This window comes from Mirounga leonina, unplaced genomic scaffold (assembly GCF_011800145.1).
Source record: "Mirounga leonina isolate KUSES-001 unplaced genomic scaffold, KU_Mleo_1.0 Mir_125, whole genome shotgun sequence".
NCBI lineage: Eukaryota > Metazoa > Chordata > Mammalia > Carnivora > Phocidae > Mirounga > Mirounga leonina.
Genome location: NW_023270305.1, coordinates 72,132,193 through 72,150,973, shown reverse-complemented (window position 1 = coordinate 72,150,973; position 18,781 = coordinate 72,132,193). Strand labels below are relative to the sequence as shown.

At 49.3% G+C, this 18,781-nt stretch overlaps 1 protein-coding gene across 2 annotated transcripts in view; it reads right to left on the bottom strand.

Moving 5' to 3' along the window:
• The window catches only part of NPAS2 (neuronal PAS domain protein 2), a 151,495-nt gene that overhangs the window by 19,771 nt on the left and 112,943 nt on the right, over window positions 1–18,781 (bottom strand). For both annotated transcript variants that reach the window (XM_035001803.1, XM_035001804.1), the window contains exons 8-14: window positions 9,967–10,085; window positions 9,187–9,269; window positions 8,322–8,428; window positions 6,103–6,250; window positions 4,110–4,194; window positions 1,009–1,150; window positions 396–505 (exon numbers count right to left, since the gene is read on the bottom strand). In XM_035001803.1, coding sequence (XP_034857694.1) covers window positions 396–505; window positions 1,009–1,150; window positions 4,110–4,194; window positions 6,103–6,250; window positions 8,322–8,428; window positions 9,187–9,269; window positions 9,967–10,085 — 794 coding nt within the window. The remainder of the gene's footprint in view (window positions 1–395; window positions 506–1,008; window positions 1,151–4,109; window positions 4,195–6,102; window positions 6,251–8,321; window positions 8,429–9,186; window positions 9,270–9,966; window positions 10,086–18,781) is intronic.

Below are 18,781 nucleotides of genomic sequence, written 5' to 3'. Positions count from 1 at the left end.
AGACACTGCCTGATATATGCAGAGGGACATTTTTGTTGACACAGACTTCTCAAACATTTCCGCTGGCGTGAAACAGTACCCACAATGGAAGGGTCCTGTGTACCCTCAGAGACTCTGGGGGTGTGACCCCTGGTTTGAGGTTTCCAGCTTAATCTTTAAATCTCATTTGGATTTTGCATTCTTTGACTATACATCCCTGCTGATTTTGGAGGAAAAACGTTTCCAATTAGTTGCTAATTAAATGACCTGGCTTCCGACCCCTGCCCGCCACCCCACACTCTCAATGTCCAGGTACAGTTGGTTCTCTGGGAAGATGCAGCACGCTGTCCTGGGGTCTAGCCAGCCCCGCCACACTGGGGCACCCCTGGCTGAGAAGTTTCAAGTCACCCACATACCGGCATGGAGGCTGCCTGGCTGAGCCCTGGCACAGGGAGCTCTTGGGGCAGGGTGGCCGATCTGGGTAAAGCCGTGGTGCTGGTCTCTGCCATCAGCTTGCTTGGAGTGGCTGTAAGAAAGCAACCAGTCACCTTCCCGATCCACACATACTTAACAGTTTTCTTATCAAAGCAGGGGAACAATGGCTATGGTGTACATTAGACAAGCGCCTGGTTGGGATCACTGACAAAAGAAAAGTCCAGCAAGTTCTCTCAGCTTCTAACCTCACCTGGGAGCAGGCAGATGAGAGCAAACCAAGCCCACGCTTCATGTCCACCGCCTGGTTCAGCCACCTGCCTGATCTCACACCTCACCAGAAATCATTAAAGCCCAGCCGGACTATAGGGTCTGTGTGTCACCTGCTTTATGTCTGCTCGGGAGTGGAGGGGAGGGCAGGAAGCCCATGGGAAAGGGAGCAAGAATGAGTGCGAACAGGAAGGCAGCTCCCACTCCGTAGCCATGGGCTGCCCTGATTCTGCTCAGGCCTGGGACCCTTCACAGGGCTCCATGCCCCCACCACCTGGGCCCCACATGGGGCAACCACCCCCTCGCCATCCGTGGCAGCTCACTCACAGGTGGGTTCTGACATAGCCGTGTGCGAGGATTTGTGGGAGCTTCTGGAGGACGCTGATGGTGAGTGACTGGTGTTAAGGCCCAGGGTGCCCACGTCAAGTGCGTTAAAGTGCTGCTGAGGGTCCAGGCTGGAGCCCTTGTCCTGAAATACACACACACACACACACACACACAATCCACACAATTTCAGCATCAAGATGGTGGGAATGAATGACATGACTTTAGCTCTGCTCTAACTATATGGAAAAATTGGGAGGGTGTAGGGAGAAAGATGGGAACCGTTTGGAAATAAGTCCTGACATATTTGGGTAGAATATTTGTACATATATATAACCTAGGTGTCATTGAGAGGCTTGTGGCCCTTATATAAGCAGGATCTGTTATGCTTTCTCACCTTGGACTTTGATTTTTTAGATTTTCATAACTGATGTTACATTTTATTTTTTCCTTAAAACTGTCATCTCACTGCCCAGAATCTTGGTTTTCCAGAAGGGGAGAAGAGGCAAGTTCTAGAAATGAGGTTGCTGGTGTACCGGATTGTTAACACTCTGATGAAACCAATGCCTTTGGACCCTTCGAAGCACATCCCACACGGTCTCCCTACTGCTTCTCCTCTGAGCCTCAGGGCCCCAGAGTACAGAACAGGCAAAGGGCCAATGATCTTCCATCCACTGATTCTTGGATCCTAACTGATCCTGGATCCCAGGATGCCCCCGCTTCAAGTATTGTGTGATGAGAAAGCAACTGTGCCCTTCCAACCCTGAGAAGCCATCTTTCCACCCTGCATGGCTTAGTGTCCTAAGTGTAAGACAATAGGCATTAGGATAATTTTTAAGCTAAAGAAGAAGCATAATGCCGGCTCTCCTGAGCCATGCTCCTATCCACTCATAGGAGGATGGTGACATTCCTGCCATCCCTAGGCTGTTTGGATAGGCTCTTCTATGTCCCATGGTCTCAGGTCTTAAATCTCTGGGTGAGTCTATGTGGCTATTCTGTCTTTTGAGTTATGGCTCCAGAGAGGGTGGATACTGTGTGTGCTGGAGTAGGGGGCTGAGATGACTGATACGGTCCAATGTGCCTGGATTTGCTGTGCTGAATGTCAACTCAGAGACTCCGCTGCTTAGTCAGAGTCTCCCCTAGATACACCCCTCGGAGTGGGGGCCCTGGCCCATGGCTATTGTGTGCTCCTAGTCAGCAGAGAAATATGGACAGGCAGTGAGAGTAAGCACTGACTTTTCTAGCCATCTGACAGAGCTGCACGTCACACCCAAGCATGGGAATTTGCATTTTACAAAAGCACTGGTCAGTGACAGATTTGAAATTAAACAGAGTCCATTACCACTAATAGTTTGAAAAGCACTGTCCCAGAGCTTTTCCTTTAAAAGGGGCAGCCCTCGCCTGGGTGGCTCAGATGGTTGAGCGTCGGCCTTCAGCTCAGGTCATGATCTCAGGGTCCTGGGATCGAGTCCCGCATCAGGCTCCCTGCTTGGCGGGGAGCCTGCTTCTCCCTCTCCCCCTACTGTTCCCCCTGCTTGTGCTCTCTCACTCTTTCTGTCAAATAAATAAATAAAATCTTAAAAAAATAAAAAAAATAAAAAAAATAAATAAAAGGGGCAGCCCGAGATTGTGTTTGTGTGTTTATACATATGTGCATGTTTATGAGAAGTTCCACTGGGTTCTAGGATGCCCAAAGGGTCAGAAACCTCAAGAACGAATCTCTAACTGGATGATGCACAACATGACGCACATGTTCCTGAGCCGTGATGTATGGGGTGTCTAACACCTGCCTACCAACAGCTTAATTCTGTTCTCGGACATGATACATGATGCGCTATATGACAGAGCTGGGTCATAAACACGTCCAGAAATAAGGACAGGTGTGCCGTATCAGTGCGCTGGTGATGGATCGCCCCACGACACGTTGCCGTATAGCATGACAGCAGGGGAGGCTCGCCCAGGACACTGATAGCTCTCTGCGCTTTCCAGGTGATTCCTGCTTCTCTCCAACTCAACTCTCATGGACCAGAGATGCTTTCATTTTATTATTGCTGCTGCGGCAGCTTCTGGCCAATCTCTGGATTCTAGGTCGCTGGGCAGCCTGGAACTTAAACCACGTGTCACCCATGGTAAGATACACTTTCCCCCCTACATTCTGACATATCTGAAATTGGGACGTGTCTTCTGACTGATGAAAAGAAGTCCTTATTTCACATATAGACTGGCGACAACATTTTCTCTTTCTTATTGGGAGATATATAAGGGTGGATCTTATAACGGATAGCTTCTTGGCTTTGATAAAATACAATGCTCCCTCCCTTCCTTGTTTTCTCTCCTTTTCTCCCAACATGTGTGTCTGCTTGAAGAATGACCTTTGAGGAACAGGGCTCTGGTCTGCTTGCACGTTTCCCTCCAGCTGTCCAGGAGCGGAGATGGGGGAAGCCTGGCTAGAGGGGACCTGAGAACCATGTGCGGAGGAAGGATGGAGGTAAGGCTTTGTGAAGGGAAACACCCCCGCCAGCAGAGCTCCCTGACATGAAGCTGGCTCCAACATGGCTGTTACCTAAGACCTGCAGACACAGAAGTAGGAAGTGCACCTTGCTATTGACAACATGGAGGCTGTGTGAGGGGCAGTCTCCTCGTGGGAGGCCCAGGTCCTGGAGGCAGGGCATCAGCACTTAGGCTACGGGAAGGAAAGGGCACCCAAATTATTCCACACCTCAATAGGATGACGGAATAAGCCCCTAGCTATTTATCTGTGGGAGGAGATACAAAGTGGATTTATTATTGCTGCTCTTGTAAGGATGGAAAGTTGCCAGATCGTGCTTTGAGTCCAGAGGCTGTTTCTTACACAGCTCCGTGAGTTCTCACCCTCAGCGCCCTCGGGTATGTGAGCTAAAGCCTGTGTGTGCCTCTGTACCTCGTCTGAAGGACGAGGATAGTAACGGCGCCTGCCTCGCAGGAATATCATGATGGTAATCAAGTGAACACCCGCGGAACGCACTGAATAGTACTGGGAACATAGCAAATAAAAATATTACTACTTTTATTAGGCAAACTTAGGGCAAACTTAGCCTTTAGCCATCTGGTGGGGATCAGCGTACCTTTAGCGCTGAAGGGTGGACGGCCTCGGGTGGCGGGTCTTCCAAAGCCAGTTCCTGCCTCCTTTCTACCCGGACATCCGCATAACTGATCAGGAAATCAAGAGATCACAGCAGGAGGTGGGACGTTCCAGAAGGCAGCAGCAAAGAGCACGTGTGTGATACATCGAGGGACCCCCGTGACACCCACCCCAGAATCGTCACCACGAAGGAGGCTAGTCTTGTCACTTGTTTGAGGAAGGAGCTTCACTCTGTGCCTAACTGCCGCTGGGGTGACTTCTAATGGGACATCCCAAATATTTTCCTTTCCAGGGTGTTTTTATGCCCTTCTCCTTTACGCATCTTCTCCCCATGCCCTGAAACTTCCAAGCATAATTGTCTTTAGAAACCTATTTTCATCTACAGGATAAGCCTTGGCCTTTGAATAATCAGAAGCCTTTCTTAAAACCTACCCAGTCTGGACTGTGTGTATGGAGAACTGACAAATGACTTTTTTTTTTTAGTAATTGCAACCTTTGGAAGTTTTCTCTCAAACAAATCTAGATCTAGACCCAGAGCACTGATTTGTCTGTGGGCCCACTTTTAAAATAGCGTGGGGAAATGAATCCAATGTGGAGATGGCCAAAGGGCCCCCAGCTCTGGCCTCTGACTATGTGTGGAGGAACAAGCTGGGCGAGGGGCCCTGGGAAGTCACAGTGGCTCTGGGGCCTCTGGAATGCTTGTTAGCTTATTTACTAACTAGTTCACTCCCTACTTTCTCTGAGAGTTGCTTTCCAAGATTTGGGAGGTAGAGGATGGAGAGGAAGAGCGGGGTCAAGGGCGGAGTCTGAAGACCAAGATGTTGATGATGTCCAGACTTCCCTGGGGCCAAAAGGACCCTGTGGCAAAGGCCCAGCCTGGGTGGTGGTAGCTGGGACTGGCCTGTCCTCAGAAACCACTGGCTGCTGAAGTGCCCAAGGGTGGGCCGAGAAGCTAAGATCAAGTCCCTAAGAGCGGCATGCAATGTGACGGTCAGGGTCACTGGCAAGAAAGACCAGCATTTCTCCCTGCTTATTAAAAGAAGAGAGATTTACTCGTTGACTGTATGTATGCGTGTGTGTGTGCATGTATGTATGCATGGTATCTACCCATTTATCTGTCTACCCACCTGCCTACTTGTTACCTATCAATCATCTATCTCTTATGTATATATATAAAATGCAGTATATATGTATAGTATCCATATGTACGTATATCTACCTATCATCCATCTACCTATCTACAATGTATATATACATATATACCTACTATATATATAAATACATATAAAACCTTTCTTTGTTCTGCTCAAATGCTCTTCTCTAGACCTGTTTAAAACTGATTGATGTCCTTAAAATTTCTGTAGTCAGGGGAAAAAAACCCCACGAATGACATTTCTCCTCTACCTTTGGGAATCGTGGCCTTACAGAGCCTGCGTCTAAGAAAGGCTGGATTCGTGGCCTCCCTCGGAAGCTCTGCCCACCCACCCTCGGCTGGGGGCTCCCCGAGGCCACCAGGAACCACCAGGAAGCCTCTCCCCTGGCAGTCGGGTTCTATTCCCAACGCTGTCTCAGTTGCCAGCAGGGGCTTTTAATGCATTAAAAATAGAGGGGACTAGGTCTATGAGTGATTTAGAGGCAAAATTTTAATTTTCTTCTCCAAACAGTGACAAGGGAAGGTGGGGAGGTGAATGGAGATGAAGGGAAAATGTGGAAGAAGGTCAATGAAGCAATAACTCACGAAGTCACATCCCGGCACCCTACGGAAGGGCTGAACCGAATCCTCAGCCCGGCGGGGGGTGTGGGGGGTGGGGGGGTGGGAACAGAGTTGTGTGTGTCCCTGGAAAGAAGCTGAGCTCTGGAGACTACTCTGTGAACCGCAGAGGATAGCTCAGGCCCTGTGGAGGAATTCAAGCCCAGGGCTCGCTTGCTCTTCGGACCCTGAGACTACCTGCCCGCCCTCTGAGCCCAGCCCGCACCTGACGACCGAGTGCGTGCACACGATGAACTCGGGCTTGGAGTTCCACTGGTGGTATGTGATGTAGTAGTGAGTCTGCAGCCAAATCCACTGCTGGCCTTTGGTCAGAAACCGGTAGCAACAGGACTTCCCTTTACCAAACTGCATCACTGTAGGCAGAAAACAGAGGCTGCATGTAGCGAACGCTGATACGAGAATGATCTCTCCCCCAGAAGGTGCTGTTGAAAACAGAAGCTTTCAGATACACCATGCCAAACAGTGTGCACTTCTCCAGGTGTGCTGTATTTTAAGTGACTATCAAGATCCCGCTAAACGATATTGAATTCTTAAATAAGGGAAGAACAATCTGCACGCTTCCCCAAATGCTCAACGGCTTAAGAGAGCCTCAGGTAAGGGCAGATTTCCCAAACTACAAAGAGGCCCGGGGTTGCCTGCTTCAGGAGGAGCTGTCTTTGGGGCTGTGGGAGCCGAGCACAGGAGAGACGATCAGACGCTGGGAGAACTGGGCCCCAAATAGACCTGACAGCCTGCAATCTCTGCATGGGATTCGGGGGCTGTCAGTCAGCAGTTCATGCTTCGTCTACACGGTCCTAAATGAGAGAGTCGCCTACGGGTGCCTTCCAGCTCAGGCCCCACTGCCACAGGGCTGTGTGGAGCCCTCTAGGGTTAAGTCTGTTGGTGAGCTTCTCTGTGTGGGTGTGGGGGGTCCAGAACAGAATGGGTGCTGTTGTATTAGCCTGCATGGGGCAGAAGGCTGGGACTGTGGGTCTAGGGAAGAAGAACAGTTTGCGTCACTGCCTCAGTGCCTGGGATTTAGCACCTCATTCTGCAAACAGAGAACAGGTATCTCGACTGGGAAACTAAAGCGAAGACGGGAGCCACTGCCTTGGAGAATGTGATCTCCGAAGAGGTAGGAAGCCCAGCTGAGCAAGGGTGTGGGCTGCTCGGAGGGAGAATGTCTTGCTGAGCCCTGGGCCAAATCCTTCAGATCATGAAGGTAATTCTACCCCCAGGGTGGCCTTGCTCCGTTAGAAGGGTCAGAAGCAGCCAAGGCTCGAGGTAACCCTGCTTCTCAAACTTTCACGGGCCCACGAATCACTTGGCGGGGGGGGGGGGGGTCTTGTTAAAATGGACGTTCTGATTCCACAGGCCTAGCGGGAAAGCCCAAGAATCTGCAAGGCTAGCGGACTCGGTGCGATGCCCTTGCCGCTGCGTGAGGAGCACACTTTGAGGAGCAAGGGGTTCAAGTTGTAAAGATTAGCCTCAGATTCTAACGGAGGATCCTGACGGAACTCGAGCCTATTCTTCCTTTGACTAGGAGAGCGGAGAAGAGACCGTTACAACGGGCGTTACAGACAGCATGTCTATCAAAACACAGTGTTGGTGGTCAATTCGCGTGTCAGGATCCAGAAGTCGGGATGACGAAAAATGTTCCTGTTTAAAGCTAGAACTTGGCACAGAAAATATGGCTTTCCAAGGTTAATTCTTGACGACTCTTGCTAAGTGAGAATCCAGATACGCTGGTCATTCTCCCCCACGCCCCCCACATCATGAGTCCTACTTCCCCTACCTTTGCCCCCCCATTGTCCTCTTCTGTGGCAGAGAGCCTTCCTTGATCCCCTCCCCCAGCTGGGGGAGCCCCCCAGTACCCTGAGCACATCCCCTCCAGTGCGGTGACAGCATCCTGTAATGTCACCTATTTCTGCTTTCCCCTTCGACCTTGCTCCTGCAGAACAGCAAGGAGATTCTGATCATCTTTATGTCCCGGGCCTCGCTCAGTACCTGGCCCGTAGCTTGTGACCAATTCTATGTCTGTTGGCAAAAAGCAGTGATGTTGAATTCAGTATTTTGTCTTTGAAATGTATTGCATAACTTAGAAAAAATGACCATCGTTGTCTTATTTTCTTAAGTCAGATGAAAATAGCTTGTATATCTGAAGGGTACGGGAAGGAGCTGGGAGGGGGGTGGAGGAGGCGGGGGAGGTGGGAGGAGGCGGGGGAGGTGGGAGGAGGCAGAGAAAGTCCATTCCAGCTGGAAACACAACCCAGGGGCAAACCGCAAAAGGTCCTCCACCACACTCCTACATCATTTCAGAGAAAATAAAGTCTTCCTCCTCAAACAGAAACCAAGCAATAAACAGACTTCCAGGGCCCAAGAGTCGTGCTGTCCGGGCTCCGTGGAGGGTGCTGGAGGCCTTCTGGCTGGATGTCGAGTACTCACAGTGTTGGTGGCACCTGGCCAGGAGCTCCAGATCGTCAATGTGGTAGTAGTCATAGCCCGACGTCCCCAAAACTTCGAAAGGCAGGTATCCTATGATCGGAGGGGCTCTGCCAAGCAATAGGGACAGTTCGTCAGAGAGCAAGCACCCTGCCCCACTCACAATGGCAATAGCTCTATCCAGAGGGGGGACGGTTTGCACATTTAATGATCAACACAGAGCCTCATTTCTCAAGAGCCAGGGCAGGAAAATAATTTTGCAATGGTTCAAACCAGAGAGGGTGTGTTTTCCAAAGTGCTCAAACTTTCTGGCATTTAGATACTCGGTTTCGTTGGCATAACCTGGGTTAAATAATAATAAACTTTATTATTACCGAATAATTAAAAACAGCTATAGATTGGGTCAGTCCAACCCCAAAGCATAAAAAAAGTTAAAGGGTGGGGAGGGGAGATTTCTCATCCTTCGACTGCGAAAGCTGTTATAGAAGAAAGAAGATTGAATTAAAGGGACAAAAAGGTGTTGAGAGAAATAAGACGAAGAGTTTCTCTCCCATCTGCTCCTGGCTTCCTGGGAGCTGGAGAGGGTCCTGAGGGGTGGGTGTGGGGGTGAGGGTATCCCAAGGATGTCCCCGGGCTGTGGCAACTGGCTCTCCCGAGATGCTCTGACCCAAACACAGAACATATCCACGGACAACTGCAGTGGAAGGGAAGCCGCCTCACTCTTGGCTGGGAATGATTTTTCCTGCTGCCAGAAAGCCCTTCTCCCTGAAGGGACTAGGCCCGACTTTTCTCTCCCAAGGAGAGCCTGGCTCATGCAAACAAACACTTGAAAAGGACCCAACCCAAACATGTTTTTCTTTTCACAAACCTGTGATCCAGAAATAAAAATTTCCATTCCAAGCTATGCCTTGAAGTGAATTCCTCTAAGGGTTCGTCAACTATGCACATTTCCTGTATTAGAAGGGGAAAAAAAATGTTGCTCAGGGTGGCAGATGCTCACCCTAGGTTTGTTCAAGAACGCGTGGTAGAAGGATAACAGAAGTTAAAATCATTGAGAGCAAGTCTCCAAGTTGGGTTGGACTGAAACTCATCATCTGTAGCTAATTTCAGTATTAGCTGATACTAAATTTATTTCACAAGCTGGGGAAAAATACCTAAGAGCCAAAATGTCATACCACTCCCTTCCCATTATCTAGAAGTGTGGTAAACATGTGGAAAATGGCTTTTCATCTGAATTTGAATGACTAACTTAACTCAACATTCATGCCATGGGTGTTAAAGCAATCACAGATGAGAGGATACAGACAAGCCCTTGGTTTTGACACTGGGTCCTCACCTCGGCCTGCCCTGAGTGGTATTAACGTCCCCAGCGAAAGGTCGGAGGGTCGACAGAGTTGCAAATGAGTCTCTCTGCAGGCTGAGCAGCAGCTGAGGCTGCCTTCCAGCCAAACAGCTCGCAGGAAACCAGAGTTAAGGCAAGGGGCAGGTGGGGCTGTCACAGGTATAGAAGCCAGCCATTCCAACTTTTCGAAGTCAGTGACAGCGTCATTGCAATCCTATTCTTTCCCATAAAGACGGCTAATGAACTATAACCAAACGTGACTCAGTTGTACTAGTTCCACATGATAAATTCTCTCCCGGTACTTGCCTTTAAGAATTGGGGTGTTGCCAGGCGCACGGTGGCGATGAAGCAGACCTCCTTCCCGAGCGGCACCCGGCAGGGCCTTGAAAGGGTGCTGTCGAAGCCGTTACAAGAGGGGCTAGGCACTGGGGCGGGAGGGGACAGACAGACGGGTTAGGCCTGGGAAGCACAGCGGCAGACCCCTACCTGGCCTCACCGTCAGCCTGCACCAGTGCTCAGGGCTTCGAGAACATTCACTCACTTTCTTCGTGCCCTGGGACACCTCGCTCAGGTAGGGGCTATGACCCTCCCTGCGCAGGAAGTGGGAGGCACGGGCTGCTGAGGTTACTTGCACCCGGCAGAAGGGAGCTGGAATCCAAGTAGCCGGCAGACTCCCCCGCCTCTCATCTCCAGAAGTCCTCTGGCCGCCTAGACTGTTGCGCTGGGAAAAATGTTCTACAAAAGGAGAGACAGCCTCACTCCGCAGTAAGGGCCTGCACTCTCACTTCAGGGCGGGTTCCACAGTCAGACGTGGTTTCTGATCTGATGGGTCCCCTGGCATTCGCTGACAACCCCCCCTTCCCACCCCTGGTCCTGGCACCACACACCTGGGATTCGAGGGTTCCCCCCCTGAAAGCCCATGCCGGGAGCCAGGCTGATGCTGGGCTTGGCGGGTGTGACTGAGGACGTGGCCTCAGGCTCCAGGGGGATCCCCAGAGGCACACGGTGTCCACCACAAACCTGCTAGTTTGTGCAGCTATGCACAGGGGACACACCTGTTCACAAGTGTCTTCTTCTTCTCACTGGGAAGGCATGACTTTCCTCAGTCTACGGATGAGGCCGTGGAGGCCCAGAAAGCTCACATGTATTAACCAAGGTCGCTCAGAGTAGTAATAATGGAGCAAGGACTCGAGCCAGGTCTTCCGACTCTGAGCCTGGAGTTCTCCCAGGGCAGAGAGGGGATTGTTCAAGGCTCGCGCCCACCACGGGGCTGAGAACAGGCCCCCGCACGCCCTCTGGGGAGGTGCGAGCTGGTACCAGCCGCCATCTTCCCTGGGAGCTACAGATCTGTCTTCACGGTGATTGTGGTGAACTGTTTTACCTTTTGGGCCAGAGGACAATTCTGCTATTTTAGGTGGAGTATGCTGGCTGGGAAAAAGAACCCGTTAAATAGGAGAAAAGTCAGTGGACCATGTATATGGGATTCTCGAACCTGGCTACACACCAGATTCCCTGGGACCTCTTCCGTGGCCTCCCAGATGTCCAGACCCTGTTCCCAGCTCTGCTAATTCAGGAACTCTGGGTGGGAAGCCCAGGCACTCTCACTTTTAAAAGCACCCCCCCCCCCCCGTACCCCGCTGCAACATTTAGTACCATGCAGCCAGGATTGAGGATCATTACGCTAGATAATCTACCCTACCTCTTTCTTTTTCAAATGTAGTTGATTATATCCTGAACCAGATCCTGAATTCTAAGTACATTTCTGAACTGGTAGATTTAAACATAGTTGTGTTTTCCAATTTGAGAACATATAAAGCAACAGAAAATGAAATGCATTCTAAAATGAATCTGCAAGACTTTCTTTGGATTTTAGCTTTCCAATAATTTTTGTTTTATATGTTCGTAGGTTTCTAAGTGATTCTATAATGTGGTCTTCTAGCCACTAACATGAATAAATTCATTTTACCAAACATATTCTCTGAATGCATTCACATACATATTAATATGAATGTTTCCGAACATGAATATGAAGGGGGCAAAGTAGGAAATGGTGGTCCCTAGAGAGTTTACATCTGTCATTAGTTGGCTTAGACCACTGCAGATTAATGTGTAGGGTGAGCCAAGGCACTCAAGCAGGGAAGAGAAAGCAATCTCACAGGGGAAGGGTCTGCAGATGTGAACATCTGCATAATAAAAAAAAAGACATTAACACATTTCCCAGATGTGAAATATCCTCTCTGCTTGAAGCTAAGAGACATCACCTGCCAGATAAAGACCTAGTAAAATTCTCCCTACTCTTTCAGAAAATCTAGGCTTTCTAAGCAAATTTCCTAGGACTTCCAGGGAATTTTAAGAGACGGTCTCTCTCATTTGTCTCTAAACCATGTGCCTTGCTGGAATGATCCACCGGCTCTGTCAGTAAGTGCCTTCATCAGTGATTTACGGTGAGGAAGGCAGGGGAACGGAAAGAGCGTGGGGTAGGGAAACCCCAGCCCCTAACAATTTCTTCAAGGGGCAGAGACCATGGAAATTAAGTGAATGTTCTGCAGAGCTTACTGCTGGCCTGGCTGCCTCTCAGTGCAATTTTATCAGTCCTTTTGGAACTGCTAAGGTTTTAAAGATGAAAATGCTCCCCGCAGGGGAAATTTCATTATTGCTTACAGCCTGTGCTCGAGAAGCTAGATACTTTACAGAGGGCTCCAGAACCAAGCAAACTCCTCTTCTAAATGAGCTTTCTCCCCCGAAACCTGAAGCAGCTGAGGGCTTGATCAAAGGTGACGGTAAATCAAGGGTGAAAGTTTTAACAGAGGCCAAGGGGAAAACCTTGGGGGGAAGTCAAGGGGAAGAAGATACTTGAAACATTTTGCCAGCTATGTTTCAAGTGACTTTTATTCACAGCAGGAGCCTCCTAGCAGATTCCAGAGTCAACACAGGAGCAAACTGCTCCCTGGGACTTCATGGTAATATTTAGCACTTAGAATAACTTCTCTGGCACTTCGTATCCCAAAGTAGTTAAAAAACGTTAATTAAGGATTTAATTAGTTGTTTCAATTTAAGTAATAGAAAAAACATATCTAATTACAGCAGGCTTCCCGAGCCTCCTGGAAGGATTACCCCGTCGATGCCGGCGCAGCCCTATTCATCAGCCTTCTCCTTGCTTCCGCCACTCCAAGACACACGCACACACACACACAGAGCACTCACGCCACAGATAAAAGCAGTGATTACTTGCTACATTTTTTGCCCCGAGGGTCATCTTACTTGAAATTGATCTTCTCTTGCCCAGAGCTAAAGAGATGGGTTTCCCCTATGGCAGGAACTGGGTCTAGTTCTCTGTCCCCCGCCCTGAGCAGGCGTCTTGCACACAGCAGGTGCTCCACATGTGTTTGTTGAATGTGTCTCCGACGAGATGACCTTCCATCGCACATCCAGACCACAGCTTAAGACCTGGCTAGGGGAAGGCACCTTCTGATCCCAGCCAGCAACTGACGCACAGGCCTTGAGACCCCACGGTGGCTCCGCCTTGTGTGGCCCAGCCTGGTGCTGCTGGAGGCTGGCTCACCTTGGGAGGGTGCCCGTGGAGCATGGTCCTGGGTCCCACTGGCCCTCGGGCTAGCTCACCCACTACTAGTGCATTTGTAAATGGTCAGAAGGTCCCGGGCAAGGTCTGCTGCAAATCAGCAACAGCAGTCCCCGCTCTGAGGGGGCCTCACGCTTGGAAAGATGCAAGAGGGTGTTCTGCTTTTGGTCTTCCTACTACTAAAGGGGTCCATGGGGGGATTAAGCCCCTCTTTGCTCCTGAACTTTCATCACAGCCTCTAATTTTAGAGACCCTGGAAGAATTTTGCCCTGGGCGGGCACGCCCTAGGGATTCTGGCCACAAGAGAGCCCCAAGGTTCTCGAGAGAATAAGGGTGATTAAAGTCCTTCTCGCTTGGCACCTGGGGTTGGCTTCCAAGTCTGTCTGATGACAATGGTGACCTCCCAAGTCAGTCATAAGAACATAAGGATGACCGAGCAGGCAGGGCAGTCTCGGGTGGCATGAGACGTGTGTACAAAGGGGTAGAAAAGAACGGGGAAGAAGCGGGGTGGGCATAGTGAACATAGTTCACAGCAAAGGAGCAGAAACAAATGGAAAAAGGGGTACCGACTGTTCCTTAGGACTGGTCCAGTCATCAGGCCTAAACTATTAAGTATTCTGATCAGAGATGGCCTGCTCATGATAAATTAGTTGCAACAACTGTAGGAAAACACACTAATCGTCCACATGGAGAGTGACAAATCGCTTTCTCAGCACTTCTCGGAACCAACGAAAATTCAAAGCCGAAAGGTGTCCACGAAGACGTGAAACAATCGGGAGGCTCACTAAAGGAAGAAAAAAGTTCTTAAATCTCATTTATGATAAATGTCCAAAACGTCTGGGTTAGAGTGTTGGACTGTTAAGGAATAATTTCTTGCACATTCACGAGAAATCCTCTCCCGCTCATTAAGCACTATTTTCAGGCTCTTCTCTCTTCTCTGCACAGCATGGCATGTTTCACCTGATGGGTTCTCGGGACAGCCGCAGCAAAATAATGCTGCCCGGTTTTTGGCCCCGGGGGGCACTGCCTAACTTGCTGAGGCAATCAGTGCGTGGTTCGTGCTTTCTTTCTGCCAGTGCTGTTTGGCATCGGAAAGAAAGAACGAGCTTGGAGAGAAGCTGGGAGCCATACGAGAAAGCTAGGGGTTTGCAATTTGCTGGATTGAAAAAATGACTCCGACGGGAACATGTATGTCTCACTTAAATATTTCTCCTTTCCCTCGGTGTTCATTAATTAAAATGAGTATTTTTCGGGGCCAGGAGGTTGTCATGGTATTGACAAGATATCCACCAGATGGTTGGCGTGGACGTAGGCTCAGGGAAGTGAACTTCACACAGGCTGTCGCCCCCTGTCTTCCAAGTGGACGCCTTGTGCACACTTTTATCACAATGACTGCACACATCTACAGAAGTGCCCCTGCTCCCAGGCTGAAGCAAGCAGGAGGACGTGTCTGATAAATGTCTGACCATTCCTCACTGCTCCATTTCAATATGGGCTCTAGATGCTCAAGCAGGATGATGCCCTGGGGTAACAATTTGTTCTTTATCGCGATCTTAATTCCTCTGCGACCTAATCTGGCAGCAATGTCCACTGCCAGAGAAGAATGTGGCACTTCCTTGCTGGGGTGGAGGGGACACTCTGCTTCTTGCCTCTTGGGGGCCTGTGCCAGATGGAAGAGACATTCCTTCCTGTGCTCAGCTCACGTCTCCATTCTCAGTGAGGTCTGGTGGGTGTGGCTTTGTTCCCCTAACTGAGAAATCTCAATTCAGCTCAGGGAAACAAAAAACAAAACCCCCAAAGCCCTAAAATGAGGCAACCTACAGAAATCCCACGGAACATACGGAATCGAGTGTTGTAAGCTGCAAAGCCTCCCTTTCTGCCAGTATTTCAAATCTGGTTGTGTGGTTAGAGGCAAATAGGTAAAATGAGGGCAGGGAAACTTTTATACTCTGGTGTGTGGTTTCTGGAAAGCCCAGAGTGGAATGTTTGCTGAGGGTGACCTATGTGGAGCCACACCAGCAACTTTTGAAATACTGCTTTCTGGATTTCAGTCAGATGCACATTTAAATCCAAGTCTGGGGGAGGAGCAAGGGCTTAAATAGAGGATTGCCTTCTTCCTGGCACGAACTTATCTTTCAGGAACTGGAACCTGTTTATTAGGACCCCTTAAAGCAAAGACTGTTCATTATGCCTTGGAAAATCATCTGGCCAGTTCCTCTCCCATAAAAGTGGGGGGTGGGACCGTGGAACTTGGGTGGGGGTTGGGAGAGGACCCAGGGGCTCCTCTATATAACTGGAGAAGGAAAAAGATGGAACGGTGTATTTGTTCGTGGTATTTTAAAAAATGAAAAAAGTAATTTCATTTCAGCCCCATTCTGGAAATGATGTGAAGAGCAGAGGTAGACCGGGGGCTGCTCACACCAGTGGTCCTCCCTGAATCTCCAGGCCACATGGCCAAGGTCACACAGTAGGCTTTTTTAGGGGAAGAGGAGGAGACACGTACTTCTGTATTCCAGCTCGGATCCCTTCAAGATGCTTTTCACAGACTTGGTGAGAAACTGTCCTAAAGTGAAACAGTTCTAGGAAAGCTGTTTTCTTGTCTCATTTCCCGACATGTACTTCTTCACATTTATTAAAGAATCTAGGTTAAAGATGTGCAATCCTGTCTTCCGTCCTCTCCCCTGCCTCGAACATCTGAAGCAAATGAGGAAGTCCTAAGGAGTGACCAAGATGTGCAAATAGTGAAGCAGGAGAACATTCCATTTTGTTGATGCATTTGGGCAACGGTGGCTGTGTCTACACAGCCCTGGTGAACGGAGAGCGTCAGAGGGACAGGGGCAAGGTGGTGAATCTAGAAATGTCCAATCAGAGAGTTTAATCGCCTTAACAAGGGCAAAGGTACCCTTATGCCTCTCCACACCCCAAATTCCCAACCCCGCCTACTCCTACCAGTGACAGGGCAGACGAATGCTGAGCGGTTACGTGGGTTAGCAGGCAAGCAGATGGTGTCTTCATCTGCGTGACTTAAGGGTCACCAAAAGCTCCCTCTGGATCCGTATCCCCCGTCTTCCCTGCCCTGCAGCCAACACGTTTCCCTTTCTGCCCTTTGGTATAAGGCCCAAGGGTTCCTATAGACGTGGTTTTCGAGTTGCAGCCCATGCCTCCATCAGCCTTAAGGCTAACTGGGTGATCAAGTGAACAAGAGGCAGGGAAGAGAGTGGGGCAGGAACAGTCCTGGCGGGGATGCCTGAGTCAGGGGTCCGGTTAAGGACCTCGGGGAACACCCAGGGAGCCCAGGGGGCTAAGGAACTTGGTGGTGGGGGACACAGACTAGGGAGCAAATGGAGGCCAAAGATGACCTCACACTGACCACGCACGGTTGCCTAGACCTTCCAGTGCAGAAAATTCACAAATCACTGGAAGTTACACATGGGCCAGTTTACCCAGCACGTACTGAAGTGGATTTAATCTTCACTTTGGATTCAAGGTCAAAGGTGTATCGGGGGCTCTATCTCTGGGTGGGCTCTGGGGTCCGTCAAGGAGAGCTGTATTATCAGTTCTCAAGGAAAAGCCAGATTTCCCTATGAGTCAGAAGTCGTGTCTGAATCCTGTTGCTGTCCCTGACCACCTGTATGTGCAGGACCAAGATCACTGAGCCTCAGTCTAGCCAATGTACTTGTGTTGAGCCTTATTTATGTACCAGGCATGGACTGCGTAGGCTCACAGATGAGTAAAGGTCACTGTCCTTTCCACTCCATTATTTATAAAAATGAGAGCCTTGCATCTTCCTGACAGGCATCAAAGAAGAATGGACCAGGCCATGCCCCATAAACTAAACAGCCCTACAGAAATGAGAGGACTTTTCCCGATAATGGGCCAGAGTAGGGTTTCCTATGAAGTCCTCTGAAGTGTGAGCAGGGATTCTATTAAAATAAAACCAGTATTCATTGTCTGTTTTCTTCTATACTTTACACATTGTTTTTAAGTGTTTGCCAGGCCTGGGAACTCAGGGAAGTGGCAGGGGGTGGCTTTGTGTACAAACCACATTTTCTAGTGTCTGTATTTGATACTTTGACATTTGGGGCCTTGCCGACCCTGAAGGAATTGCTCCTTTCTGGGTTAGCCAATTCCTAGAAATAGTGAATGACTCACCTTCCCGTGCACCTTTCATAGGCAAACCAACCCATCTAGAGCCCACACCCCAACCCAGGCATCTGACAACTAGAGACAGCCCTTCTACCCAAGAGCCCACTAAAATGATTCCAGCTAGCCAAACTGAAGCCCGTTTACACTGCCTTGCTCCTTCTTTTCCAGAGAAGCTACACGAGTGGCTCTTGCCCACATTTTCTCCTGTTCGCCCTGCCCCCTGACCTCCCTTGGTGCTTCCCCATGTGGCCTCTGTGGTGTGCTGGGCCTGTTTGGAGGGATCTGTGAGTATAAACCTCTTCTTTCCTGACAGTCATTTCCATGTCTGTGTGTCTCACCATATTTGACTTAAAACAAATCTTGGGTACCGTGAAAGCAGCTTGGTACATGGGCGCAGGACATCTGGCGTGCACAGGTACAGACATCCTGTCCCAAGGGCATGCCACGTGGCAGGGCCAGGCCTGTGTGCCCCAGCTACAAAACAAGCTTAGTTTCAACACAGATTTGTGGGAGGCAGCAAAGCAATGGGGTGAAGGGTAGGACTCCAGGGTTAGAATGGGTACGATTGTAGGTCCCCCACTTTCCACGTGTGTGCCTCAGATTCTTCTATGCATCACTTTCCTCCTGTTTAGATGGGATGATGCCAACAGGACTGCTTAAAAGGTTGGTGGGAGGATTCGATGAGATTATCAATGCGAAGACCGAGCCCAGGACCTGGGACTTGGGAAACACTCCTAAGTGAGTTATTTTTATTAACCCATTGTTCAAAGCTTATTGAGAAGTAAACCTACAAAATCAGATTTGAAGTATTCCTTAGAGTACGTTAAACCGTATTTTCTAGGTCAAAAATGACTGAATGCTGGTGATTTTATAGGGCTCCATCTTAGAAATTCATTTGTCTCTGACATTTGTTGTTTATTTTCATCCAAGTGAGAATTATATTTCAGTTTTTCCACAATTACGTTTGGGGACTCTTGTGTCAAGAAAGCCCCCTAACTTTGATTTGTTCAACAGGCTCTGGAAAGACACTCTGGCACTCTTGGTTTTAAATTTTCCACTTTCAGTGCTGTGTGTTTATAGCAGTAACAGTTTCCAAAAGAAAAAAAAATCACACATAATTTCCACACATTCTTTCAGGCAAACAAACATTGTCTCAACTTGAAGTGAAAATAAAGCTTTGCTAGCTTAAAAAAAAAAAAAAAGAACAAACCAACCAGGTATTCACAACGAAGCCTGCCTCTTTCCCGGAAACCCTCTAAACTGTGATAAGTGACAGGAGGCTTCGAAGTGATACTCAGCAGCAGCTTAAGAGAGAGTTGTGGAAATGGAAATTAACAAAGGATGCGACTGCGCTCACCGGCCAATCACGTGTCGGTTCCTTAATTAAGCGGCGCA